Below are 21,433 nucleotides of genomic sequence, written 5' to 3'. Positions count from 1 at the left end.
GACACACCGTCCGACGACAGTACTGGCCAATCGGCTGGCACACCAATGTCCAGCGATGTCCTTTACCAGACCACGTCGGGGTCACCATTTGTCATGTATTGTATATTTTAGTAAATATATATGTATATTTTGACCAATTGAAATATATATTCAGACTATCTGAGTATACTTAGCCCGTCACTGGTAAATACCCGTGATGAATTCCTGGAGCCACGTACTCTGCCTTATTTCAGAGCTGCTCCCTCGTATATTCAGTTTGAGAAAAAACGCATGGGTTTGTATAGAGATCAATTCGACTATTTAGTCTCGATATTGAATATTGTGCTCAGATCTTATTTCAATTATACATCAGTCATTTTGTTCCTGATTATACATTTAACACAGAAGTCATAGGTGCATACAACATAGAAGTTTTGGATTTATCAAATAACCCTTATTGAATTCTCTCTCTCTATCTAACCACCAACAATCTTAATGGAAACAATTACAAGCACATTGCATTTTAATATAAACAGTTACAAATAGACAAAACAAGACAAAACAACACGTTATATCTCTGACCCCTGAAAGCCGATCCTTATCAGAGAATCTCTTATCAGACTGGCCTAGACCGGGCCACAGGACAAAATTACAATTTGTCCCCCTCGGCGCCAGGTTTAATGAATAGTAGTTAACTATCCCCTACTGATCTCTATTCCTGATCCATATCGAGCTGACCCCTATCAGAGTTTATTACACATGTCCGATCCTTATCAGAGAATCTCTTATCAGACTGGCCTAGACCGGGCCACAGGACAAAATTACAATTTGTCCCCCTCGGCGCCAGGTTTAATGAATAGTAGTTAACTATCCCCTACTGATCTCTATTCCTGATCCCTATCGAGACTATCCTAGGCCTTAAAGTGATCTCTCATCAATTGAAAGCTATCAGACTGTGCTGACCCCTACTGATATCTCATCAATGATTTAAATCACCCGGTCGTCACCGGTTTGTCACCACATATATTCACTTCACTGTACTTTAAACTTGTCAGCAAATTATAAATTTACACAAGAATTCATACTCACTCGGTAATACTGATCAAAATTTAGACAAGACTATACGAAAATATGCAAAGTTTGATTTAACAGGTTTTGCTTACCTTGTTTGTGGTGCGCCTTGTGATCAGTTTACCGAGTTGAGCAGAATTGTTGTCCTCCCCCGAATTCCTTCACCTCTGTCCTCCGTGAATCGTCCTTTCACCCTCTCTCCCTCTCACACCCAAATCAACTCACTTTGATGGATCGTTATTTAACCATCCTCTGCTACCATTTCTGTTAATAATGGGATATGATAAAGGGTGAGTCGGTCAAGGATCGATGCAGACAAGGTGGTAGATTGTACGACAAGCGACAGGTTTATTTCAGAGTGGAGATATCTGGTACAGCGTATATACGGGCCCCTCTGTTAGCTCATCAGAGACTAGCAAAAAGGCACTAGCTAACAATGGGTACAAGCTTCATATACAGAACAGAAAGTAGGTTGATATCTAGGAGATCGGATCTTCGGATTGGATCAGGCTGGGGTGTAGTCATCCGGCATTGGCTCTGTTGTCTGTCCGTCATCGTAGAATCCTGCCATGCCTGTTCTTGGTCGTCACACCATGTTCAGCTGAAAAGGAGATCTGGTGTGTGCGCTATCTTCAGTCACTAAGTCTAGGCTTTCTGCCAATCTGTGGGTGTCTTATCTGGGTGTCCTCGGCAGCTATGTGTGTACTGTATGTGCGTCGTCCCTGTCTTCTGGGGTCAGTGTGTAAAGTGTGTGCGTCCCTATCTTCAGGGGAGTTGTGGCCGAACTGCCGGCTAGCACCTGTGGCTAGGAGTATCCTGTTGTGACAGTGTTCTGGATGATTACAGTGAGTGTGTATGTGAGAAATATCCTGTATGGGGCCCGACCTGTTTTACTATGTGTCTCAGCTATAGTAGTGTAATGTCACCTACATAGGAATTAGCAGTAATGTAATGTCACCTACATAGGAATTAGCAGTCCTCTACACTAGCGTATACTAACCAGTAATACAAAATACACCTAAACGTTTTAAAACGTTATCTGTCACCTTGAGGCTTGATAGGGGGTAAAAAAATGTTTTGCCTGAAAGGAAGGCAATTTTGTTGTTAGCTGGCTAGGCTACCAGTTAGCTTTTGCCCCCTATCATGCCTCGCTAGTTACTGGCTGCAGGCCAAATTAGCAAATTATTTTGATTCTAGTTATTAAGGTAAATTAAACATCTCAAATTAGCTACTCAGTTTTGAGATAACTTATTTTAGGTCTTTTCTGAACAGCTTCTCACTTCTTTGTTTCTCCAGTTGTGAGTTCAACACACTCATTTGTGGTGCCCAAATTCAAAAATGACATTTGGAACTCCACAGAAGAAAAGAGTGATTATTGTTGCTAGGCTACCAGTTACAGTGCTGGCCAAATTAGCTAACTTTCTTGTTTCTAGTTATTAAGATATATAAAACATCTCAAATTAGCTACTCAGTTTTGCATGAATTGTATTTGAGGTATTTTCTGAACAGCTTCTCACTTCTTTGTTTCCCCAGGTGAAATGGACCCTTTTTGCCCAGTGCATGCCTAACATACAGTACACTCCCCCTGACCTCTTTCATTGTGTGTCTCTCTCTATCTGCCTGTCACTCACACACTGACACACTGAGAGATGACAGGATGTCTAAACTAGGCCATTCGAGCTGGTACAACTGGTTAAAATTTCCTGTTAACACTAGGGATTCCTTCGCTCTAGGCCCACTATATCATGTCAGATTTACAGTCTTTCAAAACATAGTCTTACAGGGACATTCAGATAATCTTTTCGATAAGTAGGGATGGACTTGTAGCCACATGCAATGTATCACAGTAGAAATCACCAAGACTTGTCCTCCCATGCCCTGCATATTGTTTCTTATCAGCATGTGTGGGCATATGTGTGTCATATTTTCTTTACAAGTTAAAGATCCCCAGCCACCCAGATCACCCACTCAACTCAACTTCACAGGTTAAAGAGCCCCCAACCACCCAGATCACCCACTCAACTCAACTTCACAGGTGAAAGATCCCCAGCCACCCAGGTCACCCACTCAACTCAACTTCACAGGTTAAATATCCCCAGCCACTCAGATCACCCACTCAACTCAACTTCACAGGTGAAAGATCCCCCAGCCACCCAGATCATCCACTCAACTCAACTTCACAGGTTAAAGATCATCCACTCAACTCAACTTCACAGGTTAAAGATCACCCAGATCATCCACTCAACTCAACTTCACAGGTTAAAGATCCCCCAGCCACCCAGATCATCCACTCAACTCAACTTCACAGGTTAAAGATCATCCACTCAACTCAACTTCACAGGTTAAAGATCACCCAGATCATCCACTCAACTCAACTTCACAGGTGAAAGATCCCCCAGCCACCCAGATCATCCACTCAACTCAACTTCACAGGTTAAAGATCATCCACTCAACTCAACTTCACAGGTTAAAGATCACCCAGATCATCCACTCAACTCAACTTCACAGGTTAAAGATCCCCCAGCCACCCAGATCACCCACTCAACTCAACTTCACAGGTTAAATATCCCCAGCCACCCAGATCACCCACTCAACTTAATTTCCCTTAGTATTTCCATTCAGGCTAAAGACTCACAGATAACTAGACAGCCCACTTCTCTAAAGATCTCTGTTTTCTGCCCTAAACCCCCCACTCCTGTTTACAGTCATATGGAAGATGAGTGGGAGCTGGAAGAACTGATAGATATCACCCAGTAGTGAAAGGACAGATGACATGAGAGATAAGCTCAGGATGTCGACACTGAGGTTTTTCTTCATCTGACAGTTCATGAGTTCTTTGATCTCTCTATGCAAACATACACCCTGCTACCATTTCCACAACAGTTCTGTGTGTGTGTGTGTGTGTGTGTGTGTGTGTGTGTGTGTGTGTGTGTGTGTGTGTGTGTGTGTGTGTGTGTGTGGAAACCTTAGAACGTAAGCCTGTGATGTTATGTTGTAATGTTCTCTCACAGCAGTAATAGCATATCCTGAAGTGAAACTCAAAGGGTTGGGTGTCTAAAAACACTCAACAGTATTTGTCTCCTAGCTGTTGGAACTTGGGTATGACGCTACAAGCTGGGAACACCTATAATTGGGAAGTTTCTTCCATTCTTCTCTGCAGATCCTCTTAAACTCTGTCAGTTTAGATGGGGAGCGTCGCTGCACAGTTATTTTCAGGTCACTCCAGAGATGTTAGATCGGGTTCAAGTCCAGGCTCTGGCTGGGTCACTCAAGGACATTCAGAGACTTGTGCTGAAGCCACACCTGCGTTGTCTTGGCTGTGTGCTTAGGGTCATTGTCCTTTTGGAAGGTGAACCTTCGCCCAAGTCTGAGGTCCTGAGCGCTCTGGAGCAGGTTTACCTCAAGGATCTCTCTGTACTTTGCTCCGTTCATCTTTCCTTCTATGCTGACTAGTCTCCCAGTCCCTGCCGCTGAAAAACATCCCCACAGGATGATGCTGCTGCCACCACCATGCTTCACTGTAGCGGTGGTGTCAGGTTTCCTCCAGATGTGCCCCTTGATATTCAGGCCAAAGAGTTAGTTTCACCTGATCTTGTTTCTCATAGTCAGAGTTCTTTAGGTGCTTCTTGCCAAACTCCAAGTGGTGTGTCTTATGCCTGTCACGTGTGCTCCCTCGCTGGCTTCTAGGTCACTATGCTGCTCGTTATGGCCCACACCTGTCACCAGCGGTACACGCTTAATGACACTCACCTGGACTCCATCACCTCCCTGAGTACCTGCCCTTTATATGTCACTCCCTTTGGTTCCTTCCCCAGGCATCATTGTTTCTGTTTCATGTCTGTGCGTTGTTCGTGTTTTCTTGTCTTATATTATGTTACGTTTACTTATGAAAACACTCAATCCCTGAACTTGCTTCCCGACTCTCAGCGCACATCATTACAGTGCCTTTAACTGAGGAGTGGCTTCCATCTGGCCACTCTACCAAAAGACCTGATTGGTGGAGTGCTGCAGAGATGGTTGTCCTTCTGGAGGCTTCTCCCATCTCCACAGAGGAACTCTGGAGCTCTTTCAGAGTGGCCAGGGTCTTGGTCACCTGAACAAGGCCCTTCTCCCCCGATTGCTCAGTTTGGCTGGGCGGCCAGCTCTAGATCTGTGCCTCAACACAATCCTGTCTCTGAGTTCTACGGACAATTCCTTCAACCTTGTGGCTTGGTTTTTGCTATGACATGCACTGTCAACTGTGGAACCTTATATAGACAAATAATTTCCAATCAATTGAATTTACCACAGGTGTACTCCAATGAAGTTGTACAAACATCTCAAGGATGATCAATTGAAACAGGATGCACCTGAGCTCAATTTCAAGTCTCATAGGAAAAGGTCTGAATACTTTTGTAAATACGGTATTTCTGTTTTTTATTTTTAATACATTTGCAAAAATGTCTAAACCTGTTTTCACTTTGTCATTATGGGGTATTATGTGTAGATTGATGAGGAAAAACATTCATTTAATCCATTTTAGAATAAGGCTGTAACGTAACAAAATGTGGAAAAAGGGAAGGTGACTGAATACTTTCTGAATGCACTGTATTGTGACAATCAACACCACTATGAAACCTTTGACCCAGTTAGAGACCCTGTTTGCCATCAACTACAGTTAACAATTAACACGTTATAGCGTGTGTTTGAGATAGATAGAATTGAAAAAAATCAGACAATTTCTGTACAAAAACTAATAGACAGAAACCCACACATCATATATTGTTAGAAGACCTATAGATGGGTTTGTTAGCTGACCTCACGAAAACAATGTGTGTACTTCCAGGGGCAGAAGTCAGCATGTTGTTGTGATTCTGGATGGCCAGATTGCTAACAATAATGACAAGAAACTGCCATCTGGGGAATCGTAAGTGGCTCAATTCAGCTTGTTTCAAATTAATACCATATCTTGTTTTGAGGTGTTTTAACTGGCTAAAATTAGCTAGCTAGCTAACCAATAACTGTAATGATGTATTTGAGAGACAACAAGTGTTCAATGTGCAAATGTATTTATGTTTTCAATAAACATTGAAGACTAAATATAGCTTACATATTGTCAACAATCTATGCCAACCCTGTCTGTGTTGGCCCATAGTTGTGCATGACTCAGTTTTGTTGCTAAACAACCAACAGTCTATCTAACATTATAAACTGGGTGGTTCGAGCCCTGAATGCTGATTGACTGACAACCATGGTATATCAGACTGTATACCATGGGTATGACAAAATATATATTTTTACTGCTCTAATTACATTGGTAACCCGTTTATAATAGCAATAAGGGACTTCGGGTGTTTGTGGTATATGGCCAATATGCCACGCCTAAGAGCTGTATCCAGGCACTCTGCATTGAAGCAAGATAGCACCAACAGACATGGCAGGTCTGCTTCTAGCTCCTAAGCAACTTTGCAGTATTTTCTTTATTTTGTGTGTTATTTCTGTCGGGTTTTTGGCTATGCCGGATTAAGTGATATGACATGCTATTCTAAAAAATAATTTCTCCGTAATTAATATTACCTGATTGAGCTAATCATGTAAATGTAATTAACTAGAGAGTCGGGACACCACGAAATAATATTTATAGAGCTGTTATCTTCCGAATAAACTCTTAAAGACCTAGGAATATTTTACATCAATAGCAGTCAATATTAATCGTCATTTTAATTCAGTCTCATCTGAAAGTTGTAAATTCTTAGTTATCTGCACGAACCTTGGCTAACAAGTTGAATCGGCAATACAAAATTGGGTTTAATAATTTATTTACTAAATACCTAACTAATCACACAGAATTACACATACACATATTAAAATCATAACTTGATTACAAATTACGTCATAAAGGAAAACGTCGCATATGTTCAATTGGTCGCATTACCAGAATATAGTTAATTTCCCCCCACCTTCTGATGTTCCCAGAATCTCTATGTTAACCAAGGGTTTTGCAAATGTAACATCAGTAGGGTAGAGAGAGGAAAAAGGGGGGAAGAGGTATTTATGACTGTCATAAACCTACCCCCAGGCGAACGTCATGACATTTCTTACATTATTAGCCCAGTTTTTTTGTTATTACATACAGCCCGAAATAACTTTTGATGATTAGAGTGGCAGTAGCTCATCAGCATTACGACCAGGAATACGACTTTCCAGAATTGGATCCTTTGTTCGTACCCCCCAGGGCAATTGAACATATCCCGACTTGCTGTCCCCAGTCCACCTGGCCGTGCTGCTGCTCCAGTTTCAACTGTTCTGCCTGTGATTATTATTATTTGACCATGCTGGTCATTTATGAATATTTGAACATCTTGGCCATGTTCTGTTATAATCTCCACCCGGCACAGCCAGAAGAGGACTGGCCACCCCACATAGCCTGGTTCCTCTCTAGGTTTCTTCCTAGGTTTTGGCCTTTCTAGGGAGTTTTTCCTAGCCACCATGCTTCTACACCTGCATTGCTTGCTGTTTGGGGTTTTAGGCTGGGTTTCTGTACAGCACTTTGAGATATCAGCTGATGTACGAAGGGCTATATAAATACATTTGATTTGATTTGATCCCAGAGGCTGCTCCAAGATACTGCCGGCGGAGAAGAGGTATTTGGAGTGGACTTCTAGTCTGACTCAGGAGGCAGGCACACCATCCAAGGCTTCCAAGTATATTACTCGCTAATGTTCAGTCTTTGGCCAATAAAGTAGACGAGCTCAGGACGAGGATCTCCTTCCAGAGAGACATCAGGGACAGTAACATACTCTGTTTCACGGAATCATGGCTCTCTCGGGATATACTGTCTTCGCTCATACAGCCAGCTGGGTTCTCAGTTCATCGCGTAGACAAGAATAAAGAACTCTCCGGGAAGAAGAAAGGCAGGGGTGTATGTTTCATGATTAACTACTCATGGTGTGATTGTGATAACTTACAGAAACTCAAGTCCTTTTGTTCTGTCACGGTTGTTATGATAGACAGACCAAGGCACAGCGTGATTCGAGTTCCAAATCTTTATTTAAAGTGAAACTTCAGCAAAACAATAAACAAACAACGAAACGTGACGTACGTGGTGCTACATGCACATACACAAAACAATATCCCACAAATACAGGTGGAAACAGGAACACCTTAAGTATGATCCCCAATTAGAGACAAAGATAATCAGATGCCTCTAATTGGGAACCATACTCAAACCCAAACATAGAAATACAGCGACTAGAACCCCCCCTAGTCACTCCCTGACCTACAACACCATAGAGAACCAAGGGAGAGCATCCTGTCGGGCTGTATCACCGCATGGTACGGCAACTGCACTGCCCGCAACCGCAGGGCTCTCCAGAGGGTGGTGGCGTCTGGCCAATGCATCACCGGGGGCACACTACCTGTCCTCCAGGACACCTACAGCACCCGATGTCACAGGAAGGCCAAACACATAATGAAGGACATAAACCCCCCGAGCCACGGCCTGTTCACCCCGCGATCATTCGGAAGGCGAGGACAGTACAGGAGCATCTAAGCTGGGACCGAGAGACTGAAAAACAGCTTCTATCTCAAGGCCATCAAACTGTTAAATAGTCATCACTAGCCGGCTATCACCCGGTTACTCAACCCTACACCTTTGAGGCTGCTATACACAGACATGGAATCACTGACCACTTTAATAATGGAACACTAGTCACTTTAATGTTTACATACTGCTTTACTCATCTCATATGTATTTACTGTATTATATTATTGTCACGCGGGACTAGGTGGGTGAGGAAGGAATCAGGCGCAGAGAGTTCCACAGGGAAAAGGTGCACTTTAATGTGGCACAAAATAACAAGCCCACAACACAGGGCACGGACAATAATATGGACCACCCAAAACACAGGGTGCCAGGTCCAGAACACGAACACCTCTACCTAACGCACACACGTAACAGAAATTCAATCCCGCACTAAACAAGAGCGGGTACGCGTACTTTAAATAAGGAAGCCCATCAAGCACATACAACAGGACACAGGTGAAACTAATAAGACAAAACAAACAGACAACGAAAAAGGGATCGGTGGCGGCTAGTAGGCTGGTGACGACGACCACCGAGCACCGCCTGAACAGGCAGGGGAGCCAATTTCGGCGGAAGTCGTGACAATTATATTATATTCTACTGTATTTTAGTCAATGCCACTCCGACATTGCTTGTCCTCATTTTTTTCAATATATTTCTTGATTCCATTCTTTTACTTTTAGATGTGTGTATTGTTGTGAATTGTTAGATACTACTGCACTGTTGGAGCTAGGAACACAAGCATTTCACTACACCCGCAAACATCTGCTAAATATGTGTATGTGATTGGATACTGGTCATATTCCACACCTCCTCATGCCTTATTGCTTAATTGGAAAACAACACATGAGCCTAACCAGAGGCGGCTGCAGGCATGGGTTGAAATGTTATCAAATGATTTTCTATAAACAGCAAACTATCTGAAACTATTTTCAAATACTTCTCTACAAACATTGTCAAATACCATAACCAAACAGACCAGGTTCAAATCTGTCGTTCTGCCCCTGAGCAGGCAGTTAACCCACTGTTCCTAGGCCGTCATTGAAAATAAGAATTTGTTCTTAACTGACTTGCCTAGTTAAATAAAGGTAATTTAAAAAATATATATTTCTATTTCCACATACTTCAAATAAAACGAAAAATATTCAAATATTTAGGGTGCGTTGGTAAATTCACTCTGGCCATCTACTCCGATTTCAGAGCACTCTAGTCTCAAATCAAATCAAATCAAAGTTTATTTGTCATGTGTGCCGAATACAACAGGTGTATAACTTAAAGTGAAATGGGGGCGGCCCGTCAGGAAGTCCAGGATCCAGTTGCAAAGGGAGGTGTTTAGTCTCAGGATCCTTAGCTTAGTGATGAGATTTGAGGGCACTATGGTGTTGAACGCTAAACTGTAGTCAATGAGCTGTAGTCAATGAATAACATTCTCACATAAGTGTTTCTTTTGTCCAGTTGGGAAAGGGCAGTGTGGAGTGCAATAGAGATTGCATCATCTGTGGATCTGTTTGGGCGGTATGCAAATTGGAGTGGGTCTAGGGTTTCTGGGATAATGGTGTTGATGGGATATGTGCAAGGAGCGCAGAATAACTGAAGAACTTACAACCGTGCAACACTCTTGTTGGATATGACCTAGTTTCAGTAAACGTAGGCAAAAAAAACGTAATTAAATTGTTGCCAGCAGCACAGTTACAGTCACCAACGTTCTAGAGAACATGAAAACAGCTTTAACCAGCTCTGATAGGGCGAGTAAAATGGTCAGAGAGAGGTGGTCTCTCATTTGTTTCTGGTAGTAGCTAGCAAGCTAGACAACTTTGGTCAGTTAGCTTGGGTGCTTGATTGCCAGTTGTGAGGTCAGAACACTCGGATCAACCGTAATCCTCGGCCAGAGCGTCCAGTGTGCGCTCTGAACTCTCCGAGAGCCGAAACACTCTGAATCTACGAACCGACAATCTGACAACACTCTGAATTTACTAACGCCTAGAGCGCTCTCTGAGCACGCTCTGGCACTCCTGCGTGATTTACGAACACACCCTTACTTCCAAATGTCTTAGAAAGTTACTGAATTACCCTAAATATAATTTGAACCAAGGTCTGTTTCAGAAAATATGCGGTATTTATGATTAACAGAGGGGTCAGTGACTGTGCAAGGGGGACTGCAATGTTTGCCAATACACGTTTCCTTCTGGATGTAACGTTAAAAAAACAAGTATTTCTTAGCATAGCCTGACTGTTATTTCCTCATTGTTCGTAAAAAAAAAAAAATGTCAAACGAATACACATTGTCTGAGGCAGCTGGAAAAGTGGAGCTGTACTAAACTACCCACTCACTCACTCACTCACTCACTCACTCAATGCACTTGATACGCATGGAACAATTATTAATGAGTCATTTTTTTAACGTTCTTATTGGGAACAGACAAAACAACATAGCACTGGAACTTATCATGTAGGCTACGTTTCCGTTTTCTTGGATTTCATTTAGTTTATTTTAATATGCAAGGCTAAACGTATTGAGTGTGGTCTGTCGTTCTGCTGTTTTTTTGCGCGTTTGCGTTTTTTTGTCCCTAGGCCAAAGTTGTTCAAGCGTCATTGGATACGCCGTGACTTTTTACACGTGCCTCTGTTGTGAGTAAGCTAGTGGTCACCCTTCATGATGATGAGTCGCGGGAATGGACCTGCACTGGCTGTGCTCCTGCTCCTGTTGTGCCTGCTGCAGCTCCTGTGCGCCTCCGAGGAGATAACACGCGCCAGACTAACTGTCACCGAGGTAAGGGACTAATTCATACCATCTTTGGGGCCCACCACCATGGACATAATGTAACTAATATGCAAAAGAGACATTATACTCAGACCTTATATAATGGAAATACTGTATTGGAAATGGATTAGCCTCTGTGAACCTGTCCTGCATCAATATTCACTTCATTAACCCAGTCTCTTTTTCTTCCTCCTTTTCTTCCTCTATTTCTCCACAATAGATTCAATACCAAAATGGTAAGTGTTACTTCAGTCCATGGTCTCTATGGGATAACTAATTTTGTACACAATATGAAGAGGAACCATTTATTTGGCATTTTCAGACTTCACTTGTATACTTATTTTACTGCATATATTGTTTTGAGTGTCCGTATGTTCTGTGTTTCTGTCTTTTTTTTCCTGTAGGTTCCAACTGGAACCCTGAGAGTCTTCCTCAGCTGAGTCTGTCCACTCTCGGGTTCTCTCCATCACAAGGCTCCTGTTTTGCCTGTGTCCATGTACGTGTCAGAATGAAAGCGGCAGGTAAGACTGTCTGTCTCTCCGCACCATCCTCATCCCCTTTAGAACTTTCTTCCATCCCATCCTCCTTTTATTTAAAGTCTCAGTCTCCCTTTCTCTGGCCTTGTGTTTGTTTCAGTCTATATCTTTCTTCCGTATCCTGACTTCCTCTCTTTGTCTCGTTCTACCTTTACTGCCACAATTCTTTAATCTGTCCTCTGTGTTCCTCTAGACTTCACTGGGACACTGACCATTAAATACCTGGAGCTGTCAACTACAACTCGCAGAACCATCTCGATAAAAAAGGGAGTCAATAATGACACTTTACAGGTAACATTTCTTGAAATGGAACCCCTCTCCCTTTCAGTTAAAAAGGATAAGATAGATGGATAAAATAAATTCACTTTATTCATTTTTATTTTAAGTGGAGTGTCCCGTTTCGATCCATCATAGTAGGAAAGACCAACATTAAGCGCTTACATCCCCATGACATTGGCCACATGATTGTGGTAAGATCTGATACTTTCATACATGCATGCACAGACACACACACACATACACAGTAGAATGATGAAAGTGAGCTTCTGATCATGTTGCTGTGTGTGTCTCTGCTGCCTTCCAGTGGGAGTTGGTGTATGACTGTTTCCCTGCTAACGCAGGGCGAGAGGTGTATGTGTCTTTGTCCTCTAAACCACAGAGACAGCACAGGTACATCGTACAGAAGGACATCTGTCCAGGTACTAATCTCACCTTTCACCTCCATCACTTCTCCCCATCCCTCACCTGTGATGTGATGAGAATGACATTATAATACTAATCATACTATGACTCTGTCTGAGGTGATGCAGATTCAGATCCAGTACCAGAGTTTGATCTGTCTGTGGATGAGCTGGCTCGATCCCTCAATGTAACAGTAGCAACTGGAGACCACATATACCAACCGGCTCTCTCATCTGATGTATACACCAGGTTGTGCTACAGACACACAGATGCCGAATGCTCCAACCTTTCTGCTCTTTCTACTGTAAGCTATTTTGCATGTGTGTGTTGTGTGTGTGGGTGGGTGGGTGCGTGCGTGCATGTATAGAGGTGTTTTAAAAAGATGAATTTTGTTTATAACATACACTACCTGTCAAACATTTTAGAACACCTACTCATTCATGAGATTTTCTTTATTTTACTATTTTTTACATTGTAGAATAGTAGTGAAGACATCAAAACTATTAAATAACACATGGAATCATGTAGTAACCAAAAAAGTGTTAAACAAATCAAAATATATTTTATATTTGAGATTCTTCAAATAGCCACCCTTTGCCTTGATGACAGCTTTGCACACTCTTGGCATTCTCTCAACCAGCTTTATGAGGTAGTCACCTGGAATGCATTTAAATGAACAAGTGTGCCTTGTTAAAAGTTCATTTGTGTAATTTCTTTCTTCTTGATGGGTTTGAGCCAATCAGTTGTGTTGTGACAAGGTAGGGGTGGTACATGGAAGATATCCCTATTTGGTAAAATATATATTTTTAATTGAACCTTTATTTAACTAGGCAAGTCAGTTAAGAACAAATTCTTATTTACAATGATGGCCTACACTGGCCAAACCTGGACAACACTGGGCCAATTGTGCGCCACCCTATGGGACTCCCAATCATGGCCAGTTGTGATACAACCTGGATTTGAACCAGGGTGTCTGTAGTGACGCCTCTAGTACTGAGTTTCAGTGCCTTAGATGGCGGCGCCACTCAATATTATAGCAAGAACAACTTAAATAAGCAAAGAGAAATGAAAGTCCATCATTACTTTAAAGACATGAAGGTCAGTCAATATGGAACATTTTAAGAACTTTGAAAGTTTCCTCAAGTGCAGTCGCAAAAACCATCAAGCGCTATGATGAAACTGGCTCTCATGGGGACAGCCACAGGAATGGAAGACCCAGAGTTACCTCTGCTGCAGAGGATAAGTTCATTAGAGTTACCAGCCTCAGAAATTGCAGCCCAAATAAATGCTTCATAGAGTTTAAGTAACAGACACATCAACATCAACTGTTCAGACGAGACTGTGTGAATCAGGCCTTCATGGTCAAATTGATGCAAAGAAACCACTACTAAAGGAAACCAATAAGAAGAAGAGACCTACTTGGGCCAAGAAACACGAGCAATGGACATTATACTGGTGGAAATTTGTCCTTTGGTCTGGAGTCCAAATTGGAGATTTTTGTTTCCAATCATGTCTTTCTGAGACGCGGTGTGGATAAACAGATGATCTCTGCATGTATATTTCCCACCTTAAAGCATTGAGGAGGTGTTATGGTGTGGGGGTGCTTTGCTGGTGACACTGTCTGTGAATTTTTTAGTTTAAGGCACACTTAACCAGCATGGCTACCAGAGCATTCTGCAGCGATACGCCATCCCATCTGGTTTGGGCTTAGTGGAACTATCATTTGTTTTTCAACAGGACAATGACCCAACACACCTCCAGGGTGTGTAAGGGCTATTTTACCTAGAGGAGAGTGATAGAGTGCTGCGTCAGATGACCTGGCTTCCATAATTCCCCGACTTCATCCAAATTGAGATGGTTTTGGGATGAGTCGGACCGCAGAGTGAAGGAAAATCAGCCAACAATTGCTCAGCATATGTGGGAACTCCTTCAAGATTGTTGGAAAAGCTTTCCAGGTGAAGCTGGTTGAAAGACTGCCAAGAGTGTGCAAAGCTGTCATCAAGGCAAAGGGTGGCTATTTGAATAATCTCAAATATGAAATATATTTGGATTCGTTTGAACACTTTTTTGGTTATAACGATTCTATGTGTTATTTCATAGTTTTGTTGTCTTTATTATTCAACAATATAGAAAATAGTAAAAAATTAAGAAAAACCTTTGAATGAGTAGGTGTTCTAAAACATTGGACCGGTAGTGTAGGTTGATAATCTGTTAATGAATATTCTGTTGTTCTCTCCAGATTGACACCAATCAGAATCGGTCAGTGACTCTCAGTTTCCCCTACCTGCTACCCTGTGTCTGTGTACAGGTAAAAAGGTCTCACTCAGTGACATATCACAATGAGTTAACTATCAGATAATGTGCAATAGACAGTGACAGTACTGCATGGCTAAAACTACAGTATGTCTCATGTTTGTGTCCTTGCATGTCTCTCTGCCTGTCTGTCTGTACATATGCCTGCAGGTATATTACACACACCTAGACGCAAGGCGAACCACAGTTTGCCCGTTTGTGAATGGCTCATTAGATGGTGAGTATCTAATCTAAAATGGTGCCGGAGAAGAAGGCAGACATTTTACGTGCCCCCAACAGATTGTGTTTTTTGTTAGTTTATTTGCGTTGTTTGTAACTTCTTTTGTACATAATGTTGCCGCTACCGTCTCTTATGACCGAAATAATTTCTGGACATCAGGACTGCGATTACTCACCACGGACTGGCAGAATCCTTTTTTCCATTAACGAGCCTGTCACGAACGATATGCTGCTTTCTCAGGAACAGGCCCAGATCCCCGTGATTTGCATGAAGAGGAGGTGGAGAAAAAGGGTCCAGAGGGCGGACTGCCTTCTGTGAATTCGTTGGCGATCTAATAAACCCACACTTCCATTCTGCTAGCAAACGTGCAATCTTTGGACAATAAAATAGATGACCTACGCGGAATATTGAACTGCCAACGGGACATTCAAAACTGTAATATCTTACGCTTCATGGAGTCGTGGCTGAATGACGACACTATCAACATAACATACAGCTGTCTGGTTATACGCTACACCGGCGTCTGGTAAGACAAGGGGCGGCGGACTATGTATTTTTGTAACAGCTGGTGCACAGACTAAGGAAGTCTCGAGCTATTGCTCGCCTGAGGTAGGGTGTCTCATGATAAGCTGTACACCACACTATCTACCTAGAGAGTTTATCTGCATTTTTCGTAGGTGTTTACATACCACCACAGTCAGAGGCTGGCACTAAAACAGCATTGAATGAGCTGTATTCCGCCATAAGCAAACAAGAAAACACTCACCCAGAGGCGGTGCTCGTAGTAGCCGGGGACTTTAATGCAGGGAAACTTAAATCCATTTTACCAAATTTATATCAGCATGTTAAATGTGCAACCAGAGGGGGGGAAAAAAGAAAACGGGACCACCTTTACTCCACACACATACAATGCTCTCCCTCCATTTGGCAAATCTGCCCATAATTCTATCCTCCTGATTCCTGCTTACAAGCAAATATTGAAGCAGGAAGCAACAGTGACTAGATCAATACAAAAAAAGTGGTCAGATGAAGCAGATGCTAAGCTACAGGACTGTTTTGCTACCACAGACTGGAATATGTTCCGGGATTCCTCCAATGGTATTGAGTATACCACATCAGTCATTGGCTTCATCATATAAGTGCATCGATGACGTCGTCCCCACAGTGACCGTACGTACATACCCCAACCAGAAGCCATGGATTACAGGCAACATCCGCACTGAGCTAAAGCTGCAGCTTTCAAGGAGCAGGACTCTAACCCGGAAGCTTAAGAAATACTGCTATGCCCTCCGACGACCCATCAAACAGGCAAAGCGTCAATACAGGACTAAGATCGAATCGTACTACATCTGCTCTGACGCTCATTGGATGTGACAGGGCTTGCAAACTATTACAGACTACAAAGGAAAGCACAGCAGAGAGCTGCCCAGTGATACGAGCCTACCAGACGAGCTAAACTACTTCTATGCTCACTTCGAGGCAAATAAACACTGAAGCATGCATGAGAGCCCCATCTGTTCCGGAAGACTGTGATCAAGCTCTCCACAGCCGATGTGAGTAAGACCGTTACAGGTCAATATTCACAAGGCAGCAGGGACAGACGGATTACCAGGACGTGTACTGCGAGCATGCACTGACCAACTGGCAAATGGCTTCTTTTATGCACGCCTCTTGGAGGGAGCGCAACACCCTGCTACACTCAACTCCCCGTGAAGTGAAAGAGGTATGTGATTGTAGGTACGGGTAAGGATGACAGAGGCAGAGAATATTACCGTTTACTGGGAATTTATTTCCTTAACACGGTAATGTGGGGAAAAGGGACTGGACGGAACCAAAGCAAAGAAAGTAAAAGTTGAGTCCCCTCTAATACCTTACCTGCCTACCCACTACTTACCTAACCTTAACACCACCTGGCGCGCTAACCAAAATACAGGGGGTGGTCCACCCAGGTCTTACCTAGTGTGCATAGACAGAGTACACACTACGGGTATATGTATGCCCACAGGCCTCTTGCCTAAGCACTCTCAAGGTGCCTTCACCTTCTCGGAACAAATGAAACAGAATAATACAATTTTAATAATCAAAACACAGTCCTTTTGACATAAACATACCTCAGCAGGACCAGCTACAAAATACTTTCCAAAAACTGTCTGCACAACAACCAACACAGGACATCAAAGAAGATCTCTCTCCTAACAAAGGAACACTGGCTTTTAAGGAGTTTGTAATTGGTGACAACTGTATCCCCTAACGAGAGGGCGGGATCAGAGTTCCAATCTGCCATGGGGGTGAACAATCAGCTGCTTGGGGGAATCCAGGAAGCCATTTCCTGAAATACACACATAAACACATACAAACCCACAACAACGCAGAAGCTGGGGAATGTAACATCTTCACTGACATTTTCAACCTCTCCCTATCCGAGTCTATAATACCAACATGTTTTAAGCAGACCACCATAGTGCCTGTGCCCAAGAACACTAAGGTAACCTGCCTAAATTACTACCGACCCGTAGCACTCATGTCTGTAGCCTTGAAATGCTTTGAAAGGCTGGTCATGGCTCACATCAACACCATTATCCCAGAAACCCTAGACCCACTCCAATTTGCATACCGCCCAACAGATCCACAGATGATGCAATCTCTATTGCACTCAACACAACCCTTTCCCCCCTTGACAAAAGGAACACCTAGGTGAGAATGCTATTCATTGACTACAGCTCAGTGTTCAAAATCATAGTGCCCTCAAAGCTCACCACTAAGCTAAAGACCCTGGGACTAAACACCTCCCTCTGCAACTGGATCCTGAACTTCCTGACGGGCCACCCCAAGGTGGTGAGGGTAGGTAACAACACATCCACCACGCTGATCCTCAACACAGTGGCCCCTCAGGGGTGTGTGCTCAGTCCCCTCCTGTACTCCCTCTTCACTCATGACTGCACGGCCAGGCACAACTCCAGGCACAACACCATCATTAAGTTTGGCAATGACACAACAGTGATCACCGACAACGTCGAGACAGACTATAGGGAGGACGTCAGAGACCTGGCCGTGTGGTGCCATAACAACAACTCAATGTGATCAAGACAAAGGAGATGATTGTGGACTACAGGAAAAAGAGGACTGAGCATGCCCCCATTCTCATCGACTGGGCTGCAGTGGAGCAGGTTGAGAGCTTCAAGTTCCTTGGTGTCCACATCACCAACAAACTATCATGGTCCAAGCACACCAAGACAGTCGTTAAGAGGGCACAACAAAACCTATTCCCCCTCAGGAGACTGAAAAGATTTGGCATGGGTCCTCAGATCCTCAAAAGTTTATACAGCTACACCATCAAGAGCATCACAGAGCACTACAGAGGTTAGTGCGAATGGCCCAGTACATCACTGGGGCAAAGGTTCCTGCCATCCAGGACCTCTATACCAGGCTGTGTCAGAGTGTGTTCTCTCTGCTACTGCACGGCAAGCGGTACCGGAGCACCACGTCTAGGTCCAAGAGGCTTCTAAACAGCTTCTACCCCCAAGCCATGAGACTATTTGCGCACCCCCCCCCCCCCTGCACATTGACTCTGTATTGGTGCCCCCCTGTATATAGTCTCGCTATTGTTATTTTACTGCTGCTCTTTAATGACTTATTTCTTATTGAGTACACCTCTGATTTTTCATGTATTGTTTGTCTCTTAGACCTGTTTGAAATGCCGTAGCTGATGATTAGCTTCAGTTTCTATGTGTGTTATCTGTATATTTTCCAGTGAATCAGACCTGGGGATAGCAGGGGCTTTCTGCTGGAGCAATTATTAATGAGTCACAGACAAACCAGCAGAACATGCAGTCCTCACACTATCAGTAACAGTGCACTGTCTGTGTTTGACCACCAGGGGGAAGAGACGTGTGGCGCTCCAGTAATGTGACTCTGTATGGTGAGTTGGGTTCAAGCATGGCCTGGAGTGCCCTGTGTCCTGCTGCTTACCTGAAGCCCTCTGCCTCCCTCTGCTGGCGACACCAAAGAAACACACCACAATGCACTCCCATCCTAAACTCCACACTGGAGGACATGGAGGAGAAGGGAGAACTGGTGAGTGTTGATGATGACGGTGATGATGATGAAGATGATGCTGCTGCTGATATCTTCCCTCTATCCTTGACAGAAATATAATGTTTCTGCTGTGGATAAACACCCTCAGATGTGTGTGCAGGTAAGAGTGAATAAGCCAATCAAATCAAATCAATGTTATTTGTCACATGGGCCGAATGCAACATGTGTAGACCTTACCGTGAAATGCTTAACCAACAGTGCAGTTGAAGAAAGAGTTAAGAAAATATGTATCAAATTAACTAAAGTAAAGAATAATTAACAGTAACACAATAAAATAACATTAATGAGGCTATATACAGGGGGTACCGGTTCCGAGTCAATGTGCAGGGGTACAGGTTGGTCGAGGTAATTTGTACATATAGGTAGCGGTGAAGTGACTATGCATAGATAATAAATAGCGAGTAGCAGCAGTGTAAAAAACAAATGGGGGGGTCAATGTAAATAATCGGTGGCTATTTCATCAATTGTTCAGCAGTCTTATGGTTTGGGGGTAGAAGCTGTTAAGGTGCCTTTCGATCCTAGACATGGTGCTCCGGTGCTGTTTGCCATGCAGTGGTGTAAAAGGGGGGGGGGGGGGGGGTGTAATGTAAATAGTCTTATGGTTTGGGGGTAGAAGCTGTTAAGGTGCCTTTCGATCCTAGACATGGTGCTCCGGTGCTGTTTGCCATGCAGTGGTGTAAAAGGGGGTGCAATGTAAATAGTCTTATGGTTTGGGGGTAGAAGCTGTTTAGAAGCCTCTTGGTATAGTTCTGGATGGCAGGAATCTTGGCTACAGTGATGTACTGGGTCATATGCACTACCCTCTGTAGCGCCTTACGGTCAGATGCCGAGCAGTTGCCATACCAGGCGGCGATGCAACTGGTCAGAATGCCATCGATGGTGCAGCTGTAGAACTTTGAGGATCTGGGGACCCAAGACAGTCTCCTGAGGAGGAAAAGGTGTTGTCGTATCCTCTTCACTTCTGTCTTGGTGTGTATCGACCATGATAGTTTGTTGGTGATGTGGACACCAAGGAACTTGAAGCTCTCAACCCGCTCCACTACAGCCCCGTCGATGTTAATGGGGGCCTTGTCGGCCCACCTTTTCCTGTAGTCCACGATCAAATCAAATCAAATCAAATCAAATTTATTTATATAGCCCTTCGTACATTAGCTGATATCTCAAAGTGCTGTACAGAAACCCAGCCTAAAACCCCAAACAGCAAACAATGCAGGTGTAAAAGCACGGTGGCTAGGAAAAACTCCCTAGAAAGGCCAAAACCTAGGAAGAAACCTAGAGAGGAACCAGGCTATGTGGGGTGGCCAGTCCTCTTCTGGCTGTGCCGGGTAGAGATTATAACAGAACATGACCAAGATGTTCAAATGTTCATAAATGACCAGCATGGTCGAATAATAATAAGGCAGAACAGTTGAAACTGGAGCAGCAGCACAGTCAGGTGGACTGGGGACAGCAAGGAGTCATCATGTCAGGTAGTCCTGGGGCACGGTCCTAGGGCTCAGGTCCTCCGAGAGAGAAAAAGAAAGAGAATTAGAGAGCATATGTGGGGTGGCCAGTCCTCTTCTGGCTGTGCCGGGGAGATTATAACAGAACGTGGCCAAGATGTTCAAATGTTCATAAATGACCAGCATGGTTGAATAATAGTAAGGCAGAACAGTTGAAACTGGAGCAGCAGCATGGCCAGGTGGACTGGGGACAGCAAGGAGTCATCATGTCAGGTAGTCCTGGGACATGGTCCTAGGGCCCAGGCCAGTTGAAACTGGAGCAGCAGCATGGCCAGGTGGACTGGGGACAGCAAGGAGTCATCATGTCAGGTAGTCCTGGGGCATGGTCCTAGGGCTCAGGTCCTCCGAGAGAGAGAAAGAAAGAGAGAAGGAGAGAATTAGAAAACGCACACTTAGATTCACACAGGACACCGAATAGGACAGGAGAAGTACTCCAGATATAACAAACTGACCCTAGCCCCCGACACATAAACTAATGCAGCATAAATACTGGAGGCTGAGACAGGAGGGGTCAGGAGACACTGTGGCCCCATCCGAGGACACCCCGGACAGGGCCAAACAGGAAGGATATAACCCCACCCACTTTGCCAAAGCACAGCCCCCACACCACTAGAGGGATATCTTCAACCACCAACTTACCATCCTGAGACAAGGCCGAGTATAGCCCACAAAGATCTCCGCCACAGCTCAACCCAAGGGGGCGCCAACCCA

General features: G+C 43.8%; 1 protein-coding gene across 4 annotated transcripts in view; it reads left to right on the top strand.

Annotated features, from left to right (window-relative positions):
- The first annotated feature begins 5,763 nt into the window (after positions 1 to 5,763).
- Positions 5,764 to 21,433, top strand: part of LOC115101862 (interleukin-17 receptor C-like) — a 22,501-nt gene continuing 6,831 nt past the window's right edge. The window contains exons 1-12 of one of the 4 annotated variants that reach the window (XM_065005309.1): positions 5,764 to 5,956; positions 11,252 to 11,384; positions 11,596 to 11,611; positions 11,780 to 11,896; positions 12,105 to 12,202; positions 12,298 to 12,381; positions 12,495 to 12,609; positions 12,712 to 12,896; positions 14,832 to 14,900; positions 15,056 to 15,122; positions 19,003 to 19,199; positions 19,273 to 19,320. In XM_065005309.1, the coding sequence (XP_064861381.1) occupies positions 11,268 to 11,384; positions 11,596 to 11,611; positions 11,780 to 11,896; positions 12,105 to 12,202; positions 12,298 to 12,381; positions 12,495 to 12,609; positions 12,712 to 12,896; positions 14,832 to 14,900; positions 15,056 to 15,122; positions 19,003 to 19,199; positions 19,273 to 19,320 (1,113 nt within the window). In that variant the 5' untranslated portion in view covers positions 5,764 to 5,956; positions 11,252 to 11,267. Of the gene's footprint in view, positions 5,957 to 7,558; positions 11,385 to 11,595; positions 11,612 to 11,779; positions 11,897 to 12,104; positions 12,203 to 12,297; positions 12,382 to 12,494; positions 12,610 to 12,711; positions 12,897 to 14,831; positions 14,901 to 15,055; positions 15,123 to 19,002; positions 19,200 to 19,272; positions 19,321 to 21,433 lie in introns of those variants that run through there. The other 3 variants (XM_065005308.1, XM_065005310.1, XM_065005311.1) reach the window with 3 other exon arrangements.

Source organism: Oncorhynchus nerka, linkage group LG20 (genome assembly GCF_034236695.1).
Source record: "Oncorhynchus nerka isolate Pitt River linkage group LG20, Oner_Uvic_2.0, whole genome shotgun sequence".
Lineage (NCBI taxonomy): Eukaryota > Metazoa > Chordata > Actinopteri > Salmoniformes > Salmonidae > Oncorhynchus > Oncorhynchus nerka.
The sequence above is the reverse complement of the archived record's forward strand: the minus strand, read 5'-3'. Positions and strand labels throughout refer to the sequence as shown.